This window comes from Ornithorhynchus anatinus, chromosome 18 (genome assembly GCF_004115215.2).
Source record: "Ornithorhynchus anatinus isolate Pmale09 chromosome 18, mOrnAna1.pri.v4, whole genome shotgun sequence".
In the NCBI taxonomy this organism is placed as follows: domain Eukaryota; kingdom Metazoa; phylum Chordata; class Mammalia; order Monotremata; family Ornithorhynchidae; genus Ornithorhynchus; species Ornithorhynchus anatinus.
In genome coordinates, this window is record NC_041745.1 from 34,771,601 (window position 1) to 34,793,158 (window position 21,558).

The 21,558-nt window shown below is 48.3% G+C and overlaps 1 protein-coding gene and 1 long non-coding RNA gene across 3 annotated transcripts in view; one reads left to right on the top strand and one right to left on the bottom strand.

Moving 5' to 3' along the window:
* Window positions 1-2,800: 2,800 nt before the first annotated feature.
* TBC1D19 (TBC1 domain family member 19) overlaps window positions 2,801-21,558 on the bottom strand; it is a 67,542-nt gene continuing 48,784 nt past the window's right edge. Inside the window, exons 16-21 of the mRNA XM_029046601.2 lie at window positions 14,405-14,437; window positions 11,351-11,460; window positions 9,094-9,185; window positions 6,062-6,177; window positions 4,074-4,144; window positions 2,801-3,206 (exon numbers count right to left, since the gene is read on the bottom strand). Coding sequence (XP_028902434.1) covers window positions 3,132-3,206; window positions 4,074-4,144; window positions 6,062-6,177; window positions 9,094-9,185; window positions 11,351-11,460; window positions 14,405-14,437 — 497 coding nt within the window. The 3' untranslated portion in view covers window positions 2,801-3,131. The remainder of the gene's footprint in view (window positions 3,207-4,073; window positions 4,145-6,061; window positions 6,178-9,093; window positions 9,186-11,350; window positions 11,461-14,404; window positions 14,438-21,558) is intronic.
* LOC114805441 lies at window positions 4,975-11,044 on the top strand. Of its 2 annotated transcripts, none has more exons than XR_003753416.2 (3): window positions 4,975-5,137; window positions 6,266-6,350; window positions 10,902-11,044. It is a non-coding gene; the product is annotated as an uncharacterized LOC114805441 (long non-coding RNA). The 2 variants fall into 2 exon arrangements; XR_005661050.1 differs by lacking the exon at window positions 10,902-11,044 and adding an exon at window positions 8,661-9,534.

Here is a 21,558-nt window from a genome sequence, read left to right on the forward strand (position 1 = left end):
CTGGCCTCCATCAAAAAAGTGCTTGGAGATTCAGGCATGACAGGACAGATCCCTGGTTTACAGTAGTCCCCAACTAGGCTCCCATGAGAATTTCAGAGTGCCCCTATGGTTTTCTCCCACCCTCCTGTCCCCTTGTTTCATATTTCTGAAATTTGGGTGCTTTATTTCAAAGGCCAAGCCCAGATTGGCGGGAATTCCCCAAGGGCCGTGGCAGTGAGAGCCAAAATAGGGGGCGAGAAGCAGGAGAGCTGGGTATCGAGGGTCGCCCATCCTTTGTTCTCAGTCAGGGAGTTCAGTGGTCTGCAGAGGCCACCAGGAGTGGGGCTGGAGCTCACCACTTGGGCCCATTTGTGGGCTGCTCCCGGTAACTTGGCCACCGTCGAGAAACTGCAGTCTTTCCCCTTACTGCTGCCCTTTGTCCCCACTCCAGCCTTCCCCCTCACCGCCATCATTCCCCCTGCTCTTTAACAAGGTGAAAATTCACCATCCTATTTGGCTTCTCCGACACACGGGCCAGACACGTTCGGTCATGCTCAGCCACACACATTACACCGAAGTTGGCATCAGACCAACTCAAAGGGGTGGGTATTTCAGAGACGAGACAAGGCAGGACAGGGCTTGGATGGTTTTTCTATCGCCTTTCTTGGCGAATAACATGCCTTTTGCAGCTATCTGGCAACAGGCTTGTGACTTAAATCTTTCATTTGTGCTCTCTCGGAATCCAGTAACACCCCTAAATCTCTGTGGGTGAGTGATGCTATGGGCAATCCCCACAAACATCCCTAGGCATCTCCCGGACACCTAACACTGCCCGCTAGCCAACAGGACCCACCAGGGGCCCTCTGACTGGGTCACTCTTCATTCTTATCATCATCATCATCATCATTCTTACTACTGTTAAAATTGTCATTATATTTGCTAAGCTTCAAGCATAATATTTGCTATGTGTCACGCACTGTTCATTCATTTACTCATTCGTATTTACTGAGTGCTTACGGTGTGCAGAGCACTGTACTAAGCGCTTGGAAAGTACAATTTGGCAACAGAGTTCTAAGCACTGGGGTACATACTAGATAATCAGGTTGGACGCAGTCCCTGTCCCACATGGGGCTCACAGTCTAAGAGGGAGAGGGAACAGATATTGAATCCTCATTTTACAGATGAGGAAACTGAGGCACAGAAGAGTTAACTGACTTGCCCAAGGTCACCCAGCAGGCAACTGGCGGGCCCAGAATTAGAACTCAGATCCTCTGACTCCCAGGTACGTGCTGCTTCTCCACTAGGCCACCCTGCTCTGATTGGGAGCCCATCTAACCGGGTGGTATTCTGACCGATCGACACCCCATGACCTAGAACTCAAGAATTCCTATCTGTCATTAACCCCCAAGCGAGGGTGGGAGCGGGGATGGGGTGGGGGTGCATTGAGGAAGGATGGAGGAAGAGATGTTCCACAGCTTTTGTCTTTTCAGCTACCCCCAAGGAGAAACCAGCAGAAACCTCTTTGAGCCCGGCTGTCAGATAAATGTAGTTTGTGGCTCTTCACTAGAATATTCTCCCTAGAATTATTCAGATGGATGGGATTTCCCCAGCAGGCTGAGTGGATCGTGGTGAGTCAAAGGGGAAGGAAGAGGATTTGAGAGGAGGAAGCTGTGGAGACGGTCCAGCAAAGTGGGTCCCGGGGGGGAAGCCTGGTCTTCCAGGGTTGCGGCTCAGACTGAGGAACATGGGGTTCAGGGCTGGGAGGGCCCATGGGAGAGAGGAGGCAGGGTGGGAAAAGGGCAGTTATGTAGGGACCTGTGGTTGTGGGTACTCACGGAGAGTTCTGTTTTTTGATTGCTCAAGGCCCCAGGTGGGATCCAAGCTCCAGTGGACACAGTCAATAGCCTAAGGAGGAAGAAGCAGCCCGTTAGAAAGGTCCAGTGATGTGATGTTGGCGTGGCCCTCAGAGCTAACGGGCTAGAAGGAAGGCCGTACGGACTGACTCGACTGGGGCAGTAGGCTGAGGAGAGGAAACCAGTGGTGGTTGCTCTTCCGGAGCTCTAAGCCCAGACTAAATTTGAAGGGTTTTGTTTTTTATAGTCAGGGGTCTTAAAATCCATTTACAGAACAGGGACTCACACCGAAGCACTTTTGCCCCCCCTACACACACACTTAACCTATTCACCAGCTTTAATGGAGCTAAACTTTGCCAACGGTAGCTGATAACTTCCCCTTTAGAAACAAACGGCACATTAAAATATTTTAAATACAATTTAATGAAATGTGAGCAAGAAAAGTAGGCAGCAGCTTAACACCTTGCGATGCTCCAATTCTGTCAGATGGGAGACCTTATTGTAAATTTAAGAACAATTCTGGTTGTTCACCGTTCTGAGTCACAGAAACAGGAGGCGTTAGTCACAAATCCTCCCCCTCTCCGCACTGATCCCAACTCACCGGCCCCAGGGCAGGATTTCATCAAGCCTGAATCCCACACTGGAGGGCCCCTGCTCCCAGGCCTCCTCAGCTACCGGGCTACGTCTGGGTGGGATCAGTCGGCCACGATGGCGTGAAGGCTCTTTCTGTGGTTCACTGCTGCTGCCGCTCTCATTTGCCTGTGTGCTTGCCTGCCCCCGCAGTCCTATCTCCCTGTGGCCACCTGGGCTAGAGGGGTCGCAGGTCGGCCCCCGGGAAGGGCGGGAAGTCAAAGAAAAGGAGGAGGAGGAACTACTTTCCCCAGGAGACTAACCGTGCTCAAGTTTGAAAGCAGAATCTCCTTCGACCTCTAGAGAAGCGAAGGCTACATACGAGTCTGTTGGGCAAGTGAAGTTGTACAGTGTGTGTATTACCATAAACTCCCAGTTTTATTGCTTACACCGTTCGCATGCACTATACACAGCGGGGCGGTAGGTACAGTTTGGACAAGTCAGAACTACTTGGCTTTGTGGCATCATTTCTGTCTCTTGCTCTCCCGATGAAAGCCAGCAGCATGCAGCGCGATACTTGGGGGGGTACATAACGTTTGATAAGTGAAAACAAGTAGGAAACGGGGCATTCGGTGACGGTTTAATTTTGCTTCTGTGCAGAGGTCGCACAGCTCGTGATGATTTCTAACGGAAACCAGGTGCGTGGTGCCGTGCCGATGACCTTGGAGCTCAAGTGACCGTAGCAAATAAAAAAATCTGAAGAAGAGGCATGACTTTCAGAGTGGAAAGGTCGGCGAGTACAGCCTGAAACAGACACACAGAGAGAGTGCTGGTTGGTACTTTAGGCAGAGAGGAGGAGAGCCAGAGCAACGGAACATGTCGCTCTGAACGGCCGTGCCTCAGGTAAGCTCTTTCCCACTGACCCCCTTTTGGACCGTGTTATATTTTTCTTTCCTCTCCGGTTTATTCGGTTCCAATTTACGGGCAGAAAGTTCAAACGGGCAGTCAGAAAGATTTGCGTCTATGGGCTTACTTCAAATATACAAGGTAGTGTGGTTTTATAAGAGGTCTAATATTTCAACTTGCTTCTATTAATAAATGCATTATGAACCCTCATCCTGTTATACTAGCATAAGGAGGGTTCAGCTTCTTAAGTAAATCGGTCAGGAGGCGGAACTAAGTGTTTAATTCAAAAGCAGGGCTCATAAACATCCCCTTCCTTTGTCTAAACATACAGCGGCCCCTGCCATTTGGGGGAGAAAAATGAGGGGTTTGGTAACAATGTGAAATCATTCATTTTTGCCCTATTTTGGATATAAAGCCGGGTCATTTGAGGAAAATCAGCTTCAGACAACTGCAGTTAAGAGTGTTTTTTTGAAAAACTATGGCCTGAGTATACTACTGTGGCACACCTGCCGTCTTAACCCCCAGGATCTGGAACTCAGCACTCCAACATAAACGATGCAAAGAAAACCCTCGCCGGAAGAGTTCTCTAGCATCCGGCTCATCAATCATACGATCTGGGTTACACTGACCAAAGGAGCTTTACGTCCTTGTTAGACAAAGTTTAAATTTTACGTCTTTGGTCCCGAAAGGATCGAAGCAGGGAACTGTCTGGCTGGCAGGGTGTCAGGAACTATTTCAATCCCATCTGAGGAAACTTATCCTTACTTCAGCTGCAGCCAGTGATGTCACCTCCATCAGGTTGACCGCTCGGAAAGCAAACACAGCAGCTGCCAGGACTGGAAAAGAATTCACAGTATTTCAACTGCTGACCTACTAATAAGCCTGTCACGCTCCCGCACTCCGGGCAAGCTGGGCACCAGGGCACAGCTGCCACCTTGGGGTGCAAAAACTTTAACAGTTCTGAGATGCATTTCCTTTGCAAGCATGCATTAAAAAAGCAAGCTTTCTGCATTCTTTGACATTCGCTAAAGATATGGATTTCAATTTATTTACATCAGGATTTTAAAAATTGGGGAAGAAGCCTTAATTTAACCATAATTGTATAGAAAAAGGCACTTTTGGGTGCTCTAACTGTAATAGACGGTGTAAGCTTCAATCCCGCTAGTGCATATGAACGTTTTAAAGCAGTGAGATCCCAAACAGGTTTACCTCTGTGAAAACCTCTTCAGCCTTAAGGCCACGGACAGAGACAACCTTTTGGGCCTCCTGGAATAACTGCTCCAAGCCTTTCTCTTTTGCTCTCTGACATAACAGGCTTTTTTAGGCTGAGAGCCGATAAGCTATCAGCTACCAGAATGCAACGTGAATTGGTTTGAAGGTGTGATAAGCTCTGCCCTTCAGGTGGATGGCAACAGCATCCTGGGATGGCCTTATTAGCCGCAGTTCATTAGCAATGCGAAGGGAACCAATTGTAACTATAATCCATTGCTGACATGGAAACTGATTTTAAGCCCCGCGGATTGGTTCGAACATAAGAGAGGAATAAGTGAGGGTAGAACCATTCCCTTTTCTTGTAGCCTTTACGGATTTCACCCCGGGAGGCAGAAGCTGTGTTCTACTTCAGTTTTGAACCGGTTCCCCCCACCCCTTTTTTTCCACTGATTAATCATTAATTAATGATTGCCTCTCCATCACTGCCCCCACCCATCCTAGCTCGACAACCCGGTCCTGAATTGACTTCTTAACTGACTGGACTTGCAGGGAGCAGTAAAGCCTTGGTTCTGCCCACAATCCAGCTGACACAAGATGGGACTGATTCTGGAAATCAGGTCTGTACCTCTCTCCTTTGGACCCTGCTGCTAAAATGGCTTTAATAATATTAATAATAATAATAATAATGATACATGGTATTTGTTGAGTGCTTAGCAGGCACCAAGAACTGTTCTAAGCACTGGGATAGATAACTGGTAGTCCGTTGGACACAGTCTCTGTTCCACACAGGGCTCACAGTCTTAATCATCATTTTATAGATGAGAGAACTGAGGCCCAGAAAAATGATGTGACTTGCCCAAGGTCACAGAGCAGACAAATGGCAGAGCCGGGGTTAGAACCCAGGTCCTTCTGACTCCCAGGCTCATGGTCTATCGACTAGGCCATGCTGCTTTAGTGTTGGAGACACAAACCCCCAGCTAAAGAAGAGAAACCAATTTTTAGGTCGAGTCACTATTAGGTGGTGACTTAGTAGGAAATCCCTACTAAGCTTACAAACCTGTGCTAAAGGTTCCAGGGATTTACACCGTGTTCTCCTGAAGCGCAGAGGGAATGCTGTAGCTGAACCTCCACGGGATAGGGCTCGTGCCTTGACCGATGCCACTAACACTAGTGGAAGAACCTTCCCTAGTTCCCTAAAAGCGATCTATCCAGCATGGTGTGAAAGCAAACCTTACGGAAGAACTGAGTGGATCGTTTCAAGAAAAAGATCTGGGCTATGGAAAAGGGCGAGTGGAGAGATCTCAGAAAAGGCCATTGACAACTAGCGACAGGAAGGCAGCAGCTAGTCCTTATGCAGAGCTGAACTGAGAGAGAGCAGTGTAAGATGGGCACACTCTTCTGTCTCTTCTCCATCTTCCAAGTTCTGCCCCTTGAGGTAAGATGATGGTTGTGAGACATAAGCAGATGTAAGCAGTAACTCTAACAAGCCTTGAATTGCTCTTAAGAGGGCCCCAGTAATACCCAAACAGATGTTCTTTTACCGGCAAGGATTTCCAAAGAGTTATAGCCTAGGATCCTATCCCACAGAAGCAGGAGCTGGTCCGTGGCGAGGTAGCCAGAGAATGCCCGCACCATCCATTTAAACGATATGCGTAGTCTGAAAGCAAGAAGAAAACAGGTTACTGGTATTTTATTTTTTTTAAAGATCTGTTGCTCTGTCAAAAAAAACACTCTTTTGATCCTAGACATTCCTTCCTCCGCTGCGGCCGTCAACTTTCGAGACCATCTCCGCTCAGAAGGATTCCACCTTCGGAAACCATCGATGAAAGAGTGAGTTTCCTGGTGAGGGGAAAGCCCCAAACTCTGGCCACAATGGGAAGCTGGACTCCAGCCTTGGGAGGGCTTTTTCCCCAATCCAGAAGAGGTAGAGGGAAGGCCAGCCCAGGTTGGGGGCATTCCATCTATATTGTGGGTGGAATTCCTCTCTCGCTGGTAGGGATATACTCTACTTGTTTTGCTATCTGTCTCCCCCTTTTAGATTGTGAGCCCATTGTGGGCAGGGATTGCCTCATCTGTTGCCAAATTGTCCATTCCAAGTGCTTAGTACAGTGCTCTGCACACAGTAAGCGCTCGATAAATACGATGGAATGAAATATGATTGAATGAAGGATCTCAATGGGTTGCTGTCCCAGCATAGCTCGGTGGAAAGAGCACGGGTTTGGGAGTCAGAGGTCATGGGTTCGAATCCCAGATCTGCAACTTGTCAGCTGTGTGACTGTGGGGAAGTCACTTAGCTTCTCAGTGCCTCAATTACCTCATCTGTAAAATGGGGATTAAGACTGTGGGACTCATGTGGGACAATCTGATTACCCTGTATCTCCCCCAGAGCTTAGACCAATGCTCTGCACATAGTAAGCACTTCAAAATACCAACATTATATTATTATTACAGCATTAGACTGAAAAAGGTAGCGGAGAAGATTCTGCCAGTCGGATATGGGGGTGCTCTTAAAGATCAGCACCAAAATGGAACAGGTACAGAAGATCCACACTGCCCAGTCCCCGGCAGGTTGCATCTTCTGCTGCCCTGGATGAGGTTGAACTAGTATTTCAGTCACACAGTCATTTAGAAGAATCTGTGAAAATTAAGTGGGCTTGACCACTCATGCTACTTTAGCTGGGTAGACACAGAGAATCTCAGGGAGTGGTTCTCTACTATTTGTGAGTCACGGGCAAACAGAAAAGCCCAACAACCCCTTCCCCTCGCGGTTCACAGAAAGGCAGCAGAGTGTGATTCTGACCCTTAGAGAAGACAGCAAGCAGAAAATGCCGCAGAGCCAGACAGCCGGCTTTTCCTTATGGAGGCCCGTGAGGCTCATCCGTCTACTGTTCTGCTTGGCCTCCCTCCAGACTGTAAGCTTGCCCTCGGCAGGGAACGTTTCTATCAACGCTGTTTCGCCGTACTCTCTCAAGTGCTAAGTACCGTGCTCGGCCCCACAGTAAGCGCTCAATGAATACGACCGACTGATCCAAGCCACCCACTGATCAGTCCTTTAAACACGCCTTTATGCTTGCCAGGTTTACAGGGCTTCCCACTTCAGACTAATAATAATAATAATAATAATGTTGGTATTTGTTAAGCGCTTACTATGTGCCGAGCACTGTTCTAAGCGCTGGGGTAGACATAGGGGAATCAGGTTGTCCCACGTGGGGCTCACAGTCTTAATCCCCATTTTACAGATGAGGGAACTGAGGCACAGAGAAGTTAAGTGACTTGCCCACAGTCACACAGCCGACAAGTGGCAGAGCTGGGATTCGAACTCATGAGCCCTGACTCCAAAGCCCATGCTCTTTCCACTGAGCCACGCTGCTTCTCCACTACCACTCAGCAATTGACGAAGGGGTCCTGCTGTCATCCGGCAAAGCCACATCGCCTGTGATCCCGTCTTTCCTTTGGGACTGATGAAGATGATGGTATTTGTTAAGCGCTTACTATGTGTCAAGCACTCTTCTAAGTGCTGGGTTAGATACAAGGTAATTCAGTTGGACACAGCCCTGTCCCACATGGGGCTCACACTTTACAGATGAGGTAACAGGCACAGAAAAGACTTGCCCAAGGTCTCACGGCAGATAAGTGGCAGAGTCAGGATTAGAAGTCAGGTCCTCCTGATTCCCAGGCCCGTGCTCCATCTTCGAGGCCATGCTGCTTCCCTATCTAGATGACCTTGAAGAGACTGCTCCAGCAGTTAGATGCGACCTTATGGTAGGCGGCAACGTCTCACAGCCAGGCCGACCGGGCCCTCCAACAGTTCTGGTCTGCGGTTCCGGAGGAGCCGGCACTGGGCTATTTTCCTGGACTATGCGGTGCCCTCCCAGAGACGGAGGGCCACCGGAGACTTCCTTCTACACTCAGAACCGGGATTTCTGGCCCATGGATTTTTCAGAGGGGTCTCTGTACCAAGGAAGTCACTGGTCCTCAGGATTTAACATTTCCCTTGTCAGCTGAGTAATCAATCCAGCAGGCAAACATGGAGTCGGGCATTTGTTTGGGTTTGCATTGGGGGTTTGTTTTGGAAAACATTTTGAAAAAAAAATGTGTCTATAAATTCTGAACTCATGAGACTGTTCCTCCTCTTCCTAGGCCCTTATAAGAACAACCGAATCCAACTTTTGTTTCTAAATGGCCAGTGACTAGTGCAACTGTTTGGAAATGTTCTTGTTTGCAGAACTGATTTCTACTCAGATAGTAGCATGCAAGTTCTTATTCACTGAGACTCCGGTACAGAAAGTATTCTTTTTATACTGAAAGATGGTAGTCAAGACCAACAGATGAGTATTCACTCATTTCATGGAGTAAATAATTACTTGGACATTTCACCCCCCCTGATGCTGATCATGGACCGGGGGAAGAAAGAGCGTGTGTGTGGTTCTACCCTCAGCAGAGAGCCAAGTTCGCCCTTGCCGTTGGCTGGGATAGCGTGACATGTAGGCACCTCCAGAGCCCCCCCACGACTTCGTCTCGGAAGAACAGACCCAAGGGGAGGCCTGGCCGTCCGAGACCGGAAAATACTCACGGCTGAGCGCCAATTTCCCGCAGGTGATAGAAGAGTTGAGGAAGATGAGTTTGAAGCAGAGTCTCAAACAACAGGCACAGGGACACAACACCCTAAGGAGAAAACCCATTTCAAACATGAAAAATTAATGATTTCCAGACGCTTTGAAGAGAAACAACATGAAAAATCTGAATATTGCGGATGTACAATTATTCCATTATAGTTAAGGGTCAGAACACAACTGAACCGAATGGGGAAAACCAGGGCTGCGTGACCGGGTCTCTAGGGTAAACCAGTCATTGGCCGCCGGCGGACGGAGGAGCAGCCTTTCTTCTATATCCCGGGGCGTCTTGTTTCTAACACAATAGGCTCCACCTAAACCGGATATGCAATATCCGGCTATCCCAAGAAAAGGCAAAAACACACAATATTTCTTTTCAGACTAAACTGCTATTTGGTCCAGCTTGTATGATCCTTTAATCTGGATTCCTTCCAGCTTCCTGGTATTTCCCTGTCACCCCACACCCTCATTTGACTCCCTCCACAATATCCTTCCCCTTCTGGTGCCTCCCGCCCTCTCTGGGAAAAATATTTCCTGCTGCTTTTTGCCCTATTCCGCTAAACGCCACCCCAGGGAAAGACTATCTGCCTGGAACAGGCACCAGGCAGAGCCAGCAAAGAATACTTCCTTGATTAGTTCGGAACAAAGAGAAAATTTTCACACTGGGGCCTCCCTTTTTAGGGACATTATTCACTCAACACCGACTGAAGTGGCCATTTTCTCTGGTGTCGGCTCTCAGCTTCGATGTGGTTCTGTAATGAACTTTTTTGTCTCTGTTGTGACTTACTGTAGGAAAAGGCTTGGCTAAAACCCAAATCTGTGAGGCTAACGGGAAGGTCCCAAAGATTCTATGTTCAAAGGGGATAGGGCAGGGCTGGGCAGAGCCCGGGGGGCCTCTGGGCGTGGTTTCCAGGGTCAGCAGTGAGCTGGCAACTGGACATCACTGCTGCAGTCCTTCTTGAGTCTGCAGGATGAAGGGCAGAGAGCCAAGAGGCCCCTAAGGAGTGGGGGGGGGGCTACTTCTAAGAGTACCCCCCGATATACACACATATGCATGCACACACAAACACATGCATGCACACGTCCCACCCCCCCAAGACTAGAGCAAGGAGAGATAAAGGCAAAGCCTCACTGGGCTTCCTGAGAGGGTTGTCTCCCATCTCCACATCCCCATCCAGGACCCCATCAATGCTCCTGTTTCTCCTGCTCATCCCCAGATGCAAAAACCTCCCCTAACACAACAGAGCAGAGCAAGAATACATATTGTGTTGAGGGCTTTGGAGAGGTGAGAATCAAAACTCCTCTGCGGGCCCAGGCCCAAGAACATCCAAGGGCCATCTTTTCATCAATTCTGAAGAAGTTCCCTGCTCTTTAGGTGGGGTGGGAGAAGTTGGGGACCAAATGGGAAACTCATTCTATCTGCTTTACACACAGCCCAGAGAATTGAGCCTATAAAGGTTTCTGGTGGGTGGAGTAGAAAGGGAAAAGAACTAAGAGGAAAAACAATAAAAGACATGGACAACTGTCTAGCCATCAAATAGGAGACCGTGAGAGACCAGTAGATTCACAACGCCCCAAAGTGCTTATGGCTAGAAAATGCCGGCATCACATCTAAACCATTTGTAGAGCATGTAGAATTTGGCCTTTCTGATGCAGTATTCAGAACTGAGAAGGGTGCGAGAAGACTAAGCTCGGGGAAACATTTGTTTGACTCTAACTGATCGGTGACTGGGGGTTCTCGGTCTCGCTCTCTCTTTCTCCCCTGCAGGTCCTTTCCCTCCCTCACAACTCTGGCCCCTCTTCGATTCTGCTCAACAGCTGGCACCATCCGGGTGCGCCATCACCACAGGATGATGGACACGACGGTGAGCTCACAAATTCCCACTCTAATCAAGTCCCAAACCACAATGAACTGGGTCCTCCACAGTTTGGGAGGGTAGGCCATTTTTCCCATGCAGGGTTGCGTGGGGCAGAGGAGGACGTGGGGGCACCTCCCTCACCACTTTGTTCTGGTTCATGACCCCACCGCCCCAGCCCACCCAGTGCTGCGGAGCTTCCTGCTCTTCACTCCAGGAGGGAACCGAAGTCACCGACTGGGAGGGGGGGCAAAAATTAATTCCTCGGAAAACCGTCAGATACAGCCCATATGAGCAAATCATGCAGCTCGAGAAAATCCCCCATAGAAACCAATTTGAGTGTGTTTTCGAATGAACTTACAGAAGGATGAGACGAGATGGAATGGAGTCTGAAGAAAAAACGCACATACATCTCACGGAAGATCTGATACAGTTTGGAAGGTTCATGGTACAGAAAACAAAGTGGAGCAACTGAAAGGATAAAAAAATTTAATTGACTCAACATTGCCAACGACTAAATTGATTTAATGAATAAGTGCATGGAGCGTGAAAACATATACACATCAATATCTTTGAGGTAATAACATTTCCAAATAAGTACTCACTCTAATCATCTTAAACTGTACTTTTAAAAGCAAGTCTGGATCATTAAAATAGCCCTGCCCCACACACCAGCTACTATGGAAGGTGATGTCAAAACCTCAGATGTAGAGAGGAAAACTCTGTCGGATCACCCACCCACACACACTCTCTCTCTGCACTAGCGATTAGCTCACTGGCTCTTAGAGCTAGAAGGAGAAAGGAAGCTATAAATTGGGAATTGACCTGCTAATAGCTGAAACAAAACAGAGATGGTCTATTTCCATGAGCGAGAGCTCCTTTCTAACCCTTGGACAGTTTGGAAGGGGGGTGACAGTAAGAATTAGGTCCATATTGTGTCATAGTGAAGTATTATGAAGAGGCCTGTTTTAACCCCTCATTTCAAGAAGGAGCTGAGTGCTCTTCCAAATTTCTATAAGGAACACCGTTTAGAAAGGCATGGGGAGAAGGCTTAATGTGGGTTTCAATTTTGCACCCAGATGGCAAGGATGGCCCACTCAATCAGATTGTTCTTGCCCTCCAAGAGACCTCCAGCAAGTGGGGCAGTAGTTAAATCTCAGGCATTTGGGGGCATCTAAAACCTCAGCTACCCATCTGTCCATTTTTAGGGCAAACCTAGTTTCTTACTCCGAATGCTATTTCACTGGCGCTAGGAGTCGCATTCTTTCTCTGGGTCATTGGCCCTGTCCCAAGAGCAGCAGCAGGTGGGGGCTGCCAGGGAAGGGGAGAGAGCTCCTGGGGGTTTTTTCCTCTTGAAAGATGACAGGGAAAATGATCAAAGCAAAGAGCAAACTCCCTCTGACACCAGGTGGCCAGTTCTCTGAATGAGCCTTGAAAGATTCAGGGCCAGGCAGCCAGGAGATGCCCAACCTTTAATGACTGTGCCCAAGACCTTATCAGGCTGCGTGATTTAACAAACCACTCTGACCTGAAAAAGGACTCGTTTTTGAAAACGGGCAAAAGGTAAATCAGTTGGGGACCACGGAAGCTGAAGGGACCCAGTCAGGTGATTTGAAAACAGCAGAAAGACTTTCTTCTGCACCCAAATAACAGAGCACTAATTTCAGTTGGAGCGGCTTGTTAAACTCTGCAGCGTGAGGAGGTCTTGGTCTCAGTCGTTAAAGCTTGGGTGTCTCCTGGAGCTCCTTCGGGTCAACCCTCACCCCAGGTAAGACTAGCCTTGAACCACAGGGTGCCAGAGAATAGTTAGCGGTGATCACCGATGGGACAAAACCGCATTTGAAATAAAAAGCCTTGTGGAAGTTTCCTGCAACAATCAGAATTGCACTAAGGACGTCTCCGGCTCTTATAATCGGAACAGGGGCCTACTGCGAACGAACATTATTCCTGCGCCTCACGCTTAGCCGTTTTAATTCTTCTCCTCTGAGGACAGAGGAGACTCAATAATGCCTGTTTGAGTATCCACCGGTAAATAATGGCACAGCTGGAGACATCCAGCTGCTGTCGGAGGAGTTAGTCTTCCAGCAGCAGAATGGATTTATGCCGAATCCCTTCTTAGAGCAATGAAAACAAAAAGCTCCAACCCATTAGAGAGCCAGGAAAAGTTTCTCATGAATATCAAATTCCTGCTTAAACCAAGCCCTGTGGTCCCTTGAAATGTGATATGAGAGGCTGGTTGCAATGAATGTCCTTTGAACTTGTTTTACTTAATATTTTGCTCCAGAGGCTGATTTCTAAAAATGGCCAACCCTACTCTGCCTTTGGTTCAGTTACATCTCTCTCTCTCTGGACTGTCCAATTGCTAATGAAGTTATCACTACACAAATAATTTGCCCTAAGCAACTTCTAGCCCTAAGCTTGACACCCCACAATAGAGAAATGCAGGTGGTGTAGCCTTCCCTCACGGACGGATGGGGCTGAGCAGTCAGGCCGGCGGCTCCACCTTCTCAACCCAGCAGGCTGGTGGCGGGTCTGGCCGGGGGAAGGCCCTCTCCCGCCCCTCTCCCCTCCACTTTCCAACCCATTCCAAATCCAAGCCCCTGCCGACTTCCGGGCCATCATCTCATCTTGGGGACTTTTTGGTCAAGAAATTAAGAAATTTAAGCCAACCTTCTGTTAAAATTCAGCAGAAATCTGAGACGTTCCAATTTGTTAAGCATTCAGATGTCGAGGTTGACTTGTTTTTAACTAATACTCACTGCAAACCACAGCTTTTTTTTTTTTTTTCCTTTTCCCAGAAACTGGGTGCCGGAGGAAAGTGACTTTTTCTTTCCTCGCTCTCACTGATCTCTCCCAGAGTGGGGGTCCTCAGGCTCCCACATTCCTCGGTCAGCGATGGGAGCCCTGGACCACAGCAAACAGACTCCTCCTCCTCAGTTGGGGAATTCACTGGCCACATGCACCTCGTTCAGGCAGCTGCAGGCTCCCATGGAATAGATGCAGCACATCCCGGAAACCAGACAAGTCAACGAGCTTCATCGGAGGGCTGCCTGTCCCTCTGCTCTACCTTGCTTCCATTTCTTAATGTCTCAATCGAAGAGACGAGGACCTTCCCCACCCGATCCCTCCTCTCCTTCCCCTGTTCCTCTGTCCTGGGGCTAGGCTAGCGCCAGCATACCCGCTACCCATTAGGTCAGAGTTGGGGAGTGCCTAGTGCTGGCAGGATGTTCAACTGACAACTCTCACCCAGGTCAATGGAGAGGACTTCTGGAGCCCTTTTTATCTACCTTTTCTCCAGTGAACAATTTCAAAAATCTACAGGGTCACAGGCTGGTGGTGTGCGATGGAGAGTGACTTCTCAGTTTTAAATATTTTTCACGCGGTCTAAAAATGATAAATTTAAAGGCCAACTTACCGTACATTGAAAATCCATGGAAAGGGATTACACCTACAAAAGAGGGAGGCATTTCATTTCAGTAAATAGCATGGCCAACTGCAACCGAGAATAAGCCCAAGATGATTAAAACCGAGAATACAAAGAGACTCCTGTACTTTGCTTTGAGTCTCTTGCACAATATCGAAAGGATTTAGTTGAGGTAGCTGGTAATGAGAAATGGTCGGGGAGAGGGAGTTCACTTCTAAAACAGGAAACTTGAAAAGTTTTTCACCGTCTGATAAATGGACGCGGTGTGAAATGAACACATAATTGATCACATTCCCACTGAAAAAGCTCACATACAAAGTGCACTAGAAGAAATGGCTAATAGAAAACATTCCATCATCCTGAACGAGTTGGGACGGTACCCTGAATGCCGTGGCTGTTTTGTGAACTAGAGGTAGAAGGATCACTAATAGCGCACACCTTTAACTCGTGGCCTGGGATGGCAAACCAAAACCAGATCGGAGGCCCTAAGTACTTTGAGGAGCAGCACATAAAGAGAACACGCCGTTTCGAGCTGGGGTGGTGGGGGTTGGCCAACCTGTTGGCTTAGGGGGACGCCAACTCGCTCCTTGTGGCCTAGGGCGTTTCAAAGCTCCCCCCGATAGATTTGTAAGCTTCTCGTGGGCAGGGATCATATCTATCAACTCTTTTGTATCGTACTCTCCCAAGCGCTCAGTACAGGGCTCTGCACACAGTAAGCGCTCAATAAATACCACTGATGACGATGAATAAATACCATGCTTGACCAGAACACCCACTGTGCATTTATTTGATATCAGGACGAAAAGTATTTATATCAGAACACCCGGTAATGATAATAATTATGGTATTTCCTAAGTGCTTACTATGTGCCAGGCACCGTTCTAAGCATTGGAGTAGACACAAGGTAATGGGGTTGGACACAGTCCTTGTCCCACATAGCGTTCACAGTCTTAATCTCCATTTTACAGGTGAGGGAACCGAGGGACAGAGAAGTTAAATGATTAGCCTAAGGTCACGCTGTAGACAAGTAATAATAATAATGTTGGTATTTGTTAAGCGCTTACTATGTGCAGAGCACTGTTCTAAGAGCTAGGGTAGATACAGGGTAATCAGGTTGTCCCACACGAGGCTCACAGTCTTAATCCCCATTTTACAGATGAGGTAACTGAGGCACAGAGAAGTTAAGTGATGCCCAAAGTCACACAGCTGAGAAGTGGCAGAGCTGGGATTTGAACCCATGACCTCTGACTCCCAACCCCGTGCTCTTTCCACTGAGCCACGCTGCTTCCCTAATTGGCAGAGCTGGGTTTAGAACCCATAACCTTCTGATTCCCAGGCCCTTGCTCTATCCACTAGGCCATGCTGCTTCTCCCGTATACATCAGTATGCATCAGTAAAGCACACATCAGCACAGACACCCAGTATCCATCAGCATAGACAGCGTACATGTGAAAGTGGATGATATCCGGATCTCGGTGGATATGAGGAATGCGTATGCGCGAGAGTATGCAGTTTCAATTTCTAAAAGCCAAAGGCAGACTTGGAGGTTGGGGGTCACCCTGCAGGGAAGCTGGGACTCTTCCCTGCCCTGGAGCCCTCCCGAAAGTCTGAGCTGAGTGCCTTTAGACATACACAAAGCTTAGGAGGCTGTTGGGGGAAGGACGGACCCCCAGCCGAGGTCACTCTGCCTAGAGGCCACAGCCGGAGCCACCTGAACTCCCCGGGGAGGCCCAAGCCCAGCCAGTCCTGCCATTGGCCCTGTTCCTCTCTGCTTTGCTCCCTTCATTCATCCTCCTTCCAAGCCCCACAGTGCACTTGTCGATCTGTAATTTAGTTATTCATTTCTTTATGTATATTATGGTCTGTCTCCCTTTAGGCTGTGAATTCGTTGTGGGTATGTGTCTGTAGTGTACTCTTCAAAGTGCTTAGCACAGTGGTTTGCATACAGTAAGCGCTCAATAAGTACGATTGAATAAATGAACAAATGGCCGGTCCAAGAGGAAGAGGGGCGGGCCTCCCCTGAACCAGAAGGGATCAGGATCGGGCCCGTATTTAATAAACGGACGGGAGGCCCAACCAGGAGATTTCACAGGCCTTACTGCACTGCTGCCTGGAAGGAAAGGAGAGGAGAGGAAGGCTGAGTCAAGTCCCCTGTTGCCTGGAGGGGACAAATGGCTCTCCCTGCCAACCCAAAAGTTTCCCATCTCTGGCACCTTTCTTGGTCTTCTTCTATTGCTGTCGCACTACTGGAGGAGGCAGAAAACACTTTCCTGCTCCCTGCATCCAGGCCAGAAGAGACAACAGAGAGGAAAAAATTCCCAAAAAACAAGCCCAGAGGTCTAGAGGTGTCTTAAGGAGAGCATGTCTTTAGGCGTGCTGGGAGGCCACTGGGATGGAAACTCTGTGGATGGAGGGAAAAGGGATGAGTGAAGATGGCATCTGTTGGGATTGGACACCCTGACGCCTCGCCGTAAGCCTCTGAAGCTTTCAGACAGCAAGTCCATCGAGTACCCGGAGCAGTTACTATGCTGAGTGGCTCCAAACAACTATTGGATAGAACTGATCAAGTGGTGATGGAGCCTCCCCCTGGGAACGGCCCTGCATCCTGGTTCCACAGCCAAGTGGACTGGAATCCAATTCCACCAGAAGGCCATGGTGTGTTTCCTCCGAAGGCCCTGCCTCTGCCCAGAGCCGACAGCCCTAGGGAATGGAAGGTTTGGGGGCTGCAGGAAGGGATATCAGAGGGACTGTGTTACCGTGTATGGCGGGGTGGGTATGGGGGGATCCCACATGCCAACTTTTCACAGGCCGTTCTCTAGAGCCTGGCACCTGAAATCAAGGACGTGGCCACCTCTTTCATGGTAACAAATCAGACCTCGTGGAGATTTGGGAGCAGTGCCAGCCCTCGCCCTCTCGTTAGGGGGACTGTGCTCACTGGGGAGCCCCACTTTGGGGCCAAAAGGAACAATAGGGTGTGGGCTGAGAGCTCACGCCTAGCACCCCCATTCCCTTCTTTCAAACCCTCGGTAGAATGAGTTCAGTGTGGCCGTCAATCGCGAGGCCAGTCTGCCCCACTGGATGAAGTGGCCGACCTGAGATGGAAAGGGTACTTCTGGCAATTACAGGATCAAGGACGTAACCCACGGTGAACCATACGTTAGCATTTGGAGGTCACATACCATCCAGGCGTTTGGGGGGGAGAATTCCTTTGATCTCAGGCGTTGTCACGTCCCTGGCAAGTTTTTCACAATCCCTCCCTCTGCCTCTCATCACTTCGGCCGGCCGAAGCTTGAGTTTCAGCCAATTGGCCGCCACCCAGGCGCGCATTTCTGAAAGGCCCGGGGATTCCTGGGGCATGGTTTCTTCTCGGCAACATCCTCGACCACAGATCTCAAATATAGCTACCTCCTAGGCCCTCATTTCTGCCGTGGAGGAACATGAGCTGAGACGCTATCCTTATTGCCACCAGATGATCTGCATCAAAACTCAATTCTGCACTATGTTCTGATGGAGTGTCCTCCTTGGAATGAAGATGACTTCGCTTAAACAGACGTAATCCCGTTGTGATGGGATAGCCAATTTATGGATAAAGACAATACCTATCAAAAAACAGTCTTCAACCGAGAGAGATTCAACTAGAAAACAGCCCGAAGCAATCCTGGGGGTTTTACTTTCCAAATCTCATCTTAATCCCAGCTAGTATCATTTGGCATTTCCCACTGATTTTACATTAACTTGCCATTTACAAAGGGATTTGAGATTGTTTTGGTTCATTGTTCTCTGCAAGAGCTCCGTGAGGTATGGTGGCAATTATCCCTTGTAGAAGAAACGTATCTTTCCCAAACATTTTCAGGGGGAGGGAATGTGGATGTCAGTAGTACGTTCTGCGTAACAACATGCACGGTGCCGTGACTGCCCTTGACCCAGCTGTTCCCCTGGGTTGGAACTCCCTCTGCATATCCAAAAGACCACAGCACTCCCCACAATCGATGCCCTCCTCAATCCCCATCTCCTCTAACAAGTCTTCCCCGATTAATTCCCCACACCTCAAGTCGTACGAACCTACCAATCTCCAGCACAAATGCATTTATTTACACCTTTCCTGAGCACTTTTGTAAATGAGCAGCATGACCTAGTGGAAAGAGCCAAGTCTGGGAGTCAGAGGACCTGGGTTCTAATCCCAGATTCATCACACACCTGCCTGTGTGACCTTGGGCAAGTCACTTAACATCTCTGTGCCTCGGTTCCCTCATTTGCAAAATGGGGATTTAATGCCTGTTCTCCCTCTGACTTAGTCTGTGGGTTCCATGTGGGACCTGATTTTCCATAATTTACCCCAGTGCTTAATACAATGCTTGGGACACAGAGAGCACTTAAACCCCACAACTATTATTATTATACTACTTCACTGTACGTTCAATTACGTCCTTTGATTTCTCTATTTGTAAATATTTTCCTGTCTGTCTCTCCTAGAGTGAAAGCTCCTTGGGGGTAGGGAATGAAGCATGTTTCCTCCAGGAAGCCTTCCCAAATTAATTTCTAATCTTCCCATTTTATATCTCAACTGCCTCTCATCAATTCTGCATCACCTAGTTATTCAACTATCCTTCACCTCCTGTAAACTTGTATCCATATTCCATCGCTAAAGCACTAACTCATGTCCACCTCTCCCTATCCCTTCTTCCTCCCATCTAGGATTTACTCGAGTGACCGTCTCCCCCGCCAGATCATACACTCCTTGAAGGCAGGGATCATGTCGACTTGCTGTGCACCTAGTAAAGCAACATGGCCTAGTGGATAAGGCACGGACCTGGGTTCTGATCCCAGCCCCTCCACTTGCCTGCTGTGTGACCTTGGGCAAATCCCTTTCCTTCTCTATGCCTCAGTTTCCTCAACTGCAAAAATGGATATTCAATACCTGTTCTCCCTCTTACTTACACTGTGGAGTGTCACGTGGGACAGGGACTGTATCTGGCCTGATTAACTTATATCTACCCCAGCCCTTAACAAATACCATTAAAAAAACAAATAAATACCTCTGATTGACTCAATTGTCTGTACTCTCCCAACAACTTAGTACAGAGCTCTGTACACAGTTTATGTGCTCAATAAATGCTATTTATTGATGGGATTCCTAAAAGGAATAACTGTTTCTTAGAAGAGCACACCTAGATGCAAAGAACCAGGAATGGACATTAGCGTATACATGGCCTATTTTAATCTAGTGTTCTCTAGACTAAGGGACTGTAAAAGGACCTAAAGGAGGTAGAAGAAAATACGATCGATGTTAGAATACATTTTGGATCACAACAAATTAGAAAAACTGAACAACATTTTAATAATTCATTTGAGTTTCTTGACCGGAGGTCCTTGAACTATCCTACAAATACCACTTCAGGATTTAAAAACCTCTGGGTTACATTTAAGGAAACTAGCTTAGAGAGGTTGCAATTGCCCAGCGTGAGTCAGGAATAAAACCGCAAATCTTCCTCATGAAAAAACACAGCCTTAAAGGGGGTAGACTGAGACAATTAGGACTTTCTTTGAAGCAAACCAAAAACTCTCCAGTATGTCCCTGGATAATTCTTTCAGGGCACTGGCTCAGACTAATATGTTCCAGTCAAAACGCTGCACTAGTCTATAACGGGCACCCTGACAACCTTAATACTCTAGCGTGAACTTCTATGCTGATTCTGCCTCTGAAAAATGAAGAATTTCTAATAGTTGCTCTCATCTATGATTCATCAAAGGTGTTCTGACTCCAGGACCTTTTTCGGTTGTTCCAGTACTGGAAGATCTGATGCTTGTGCACGCCTACATTATGGTACTTGTTACGCACTTACTATGGGCCAAGCACTGTACTGGGCACTGGCGTAGATAGAAGATAATCAGATCCCACATGGGGATCACAGACCAAGTAGGAGAGAGAACAGGAATCGAATCTCCATTTTGCAGATGAGGAAATCGAGGCCCAGAGGAGTGAAGCGACTCATCCAAGCTCGCACAGCAGATAAGTGGAGGGCCGGGATCAGAACCCAGGTTTTCGAGGCCTTGGTTCTTTCCACTAGACTAGGCCGTGCTGCTTCATTAGCATCAGCCATCTCTTTGCACAACTAGGATGGGTCTAATGAACCCCAGAGCTCGATTCTCGGCCTGAGGGTCCCCATCAGGAGGGCCAAAGGGACTACCTACGTTAACCAACAGGTGTTAAACCAAACTAGTCTGGAGGAGGTAGGGATGGTGCCTACCGGGAGAAATACCAGTGACTCTTTCTTAATATAGGATTGACTTTTCAGGCTCGCATCAGTGAACCAGTCCACATTGCCCAAAACGAAAACATATTACTAAGCTAAGTGCAGGCATGGGGGGCTGATCAGCCAGTCAGCAGTATTTATTGAGCGCTTACTGTATGCAGAACACTGTACTAAGCGCTTGGGAGAGTGCGATATAACAATAGAACAGACACATTCCCTGCCCACAGTGAGCTTACAGTCTCCAGGGGGATCGACACCCGTCAGCTAAAAGGCTGGTGGCTCTGATTCCGCCTTTACCTTTGGATATCCAGCACCATTATCAGGCTCTCCTGAGCACTTTCGGGATACGGAGCACTATACTAAACTCTTGGGAAGATCCAGGAGTAGCAAGAGGTATGATCCCTTCCTCTGAGGAACTTACAATCAAATCTTTATGTCTGCAAGCGGACATAAATGACCTAATGGATAGTCGGTGAAAGAGTAACAGCGTAGATGTAAAAAAGTTGCAAAATGAAAGCAATAAAATGAAAAACAAGCAGCAGTGTTGCGTGCTAGCGGTGATGAAGGTGAGGAAGATGATGATAGTGACGAAGTAAAGAGATCAATGTAAGCAACACTGGAATGAGATCATGTGAATAAAAAAATAAAATGAGTTGTATCCTTTAGGATTCATCGTTCCCCAAAGTGAGATCTCGAGAACGAAACCGGCCTGCCCGTGGTCCCCCAGGGAAACCAGGTGGCCATCGGACCTCCGGCCACCTGCTCTGGTCACCGGCCCAGGCTGGGCACTCCTGGGATACGCTCCCCACTCACCCGGTGGAGGAGCTTTCTGGTAGCAGACGGTCACTCAGCAGAAGAAACTGAACCCTGCTCACCCTCCCAACCCTTCAA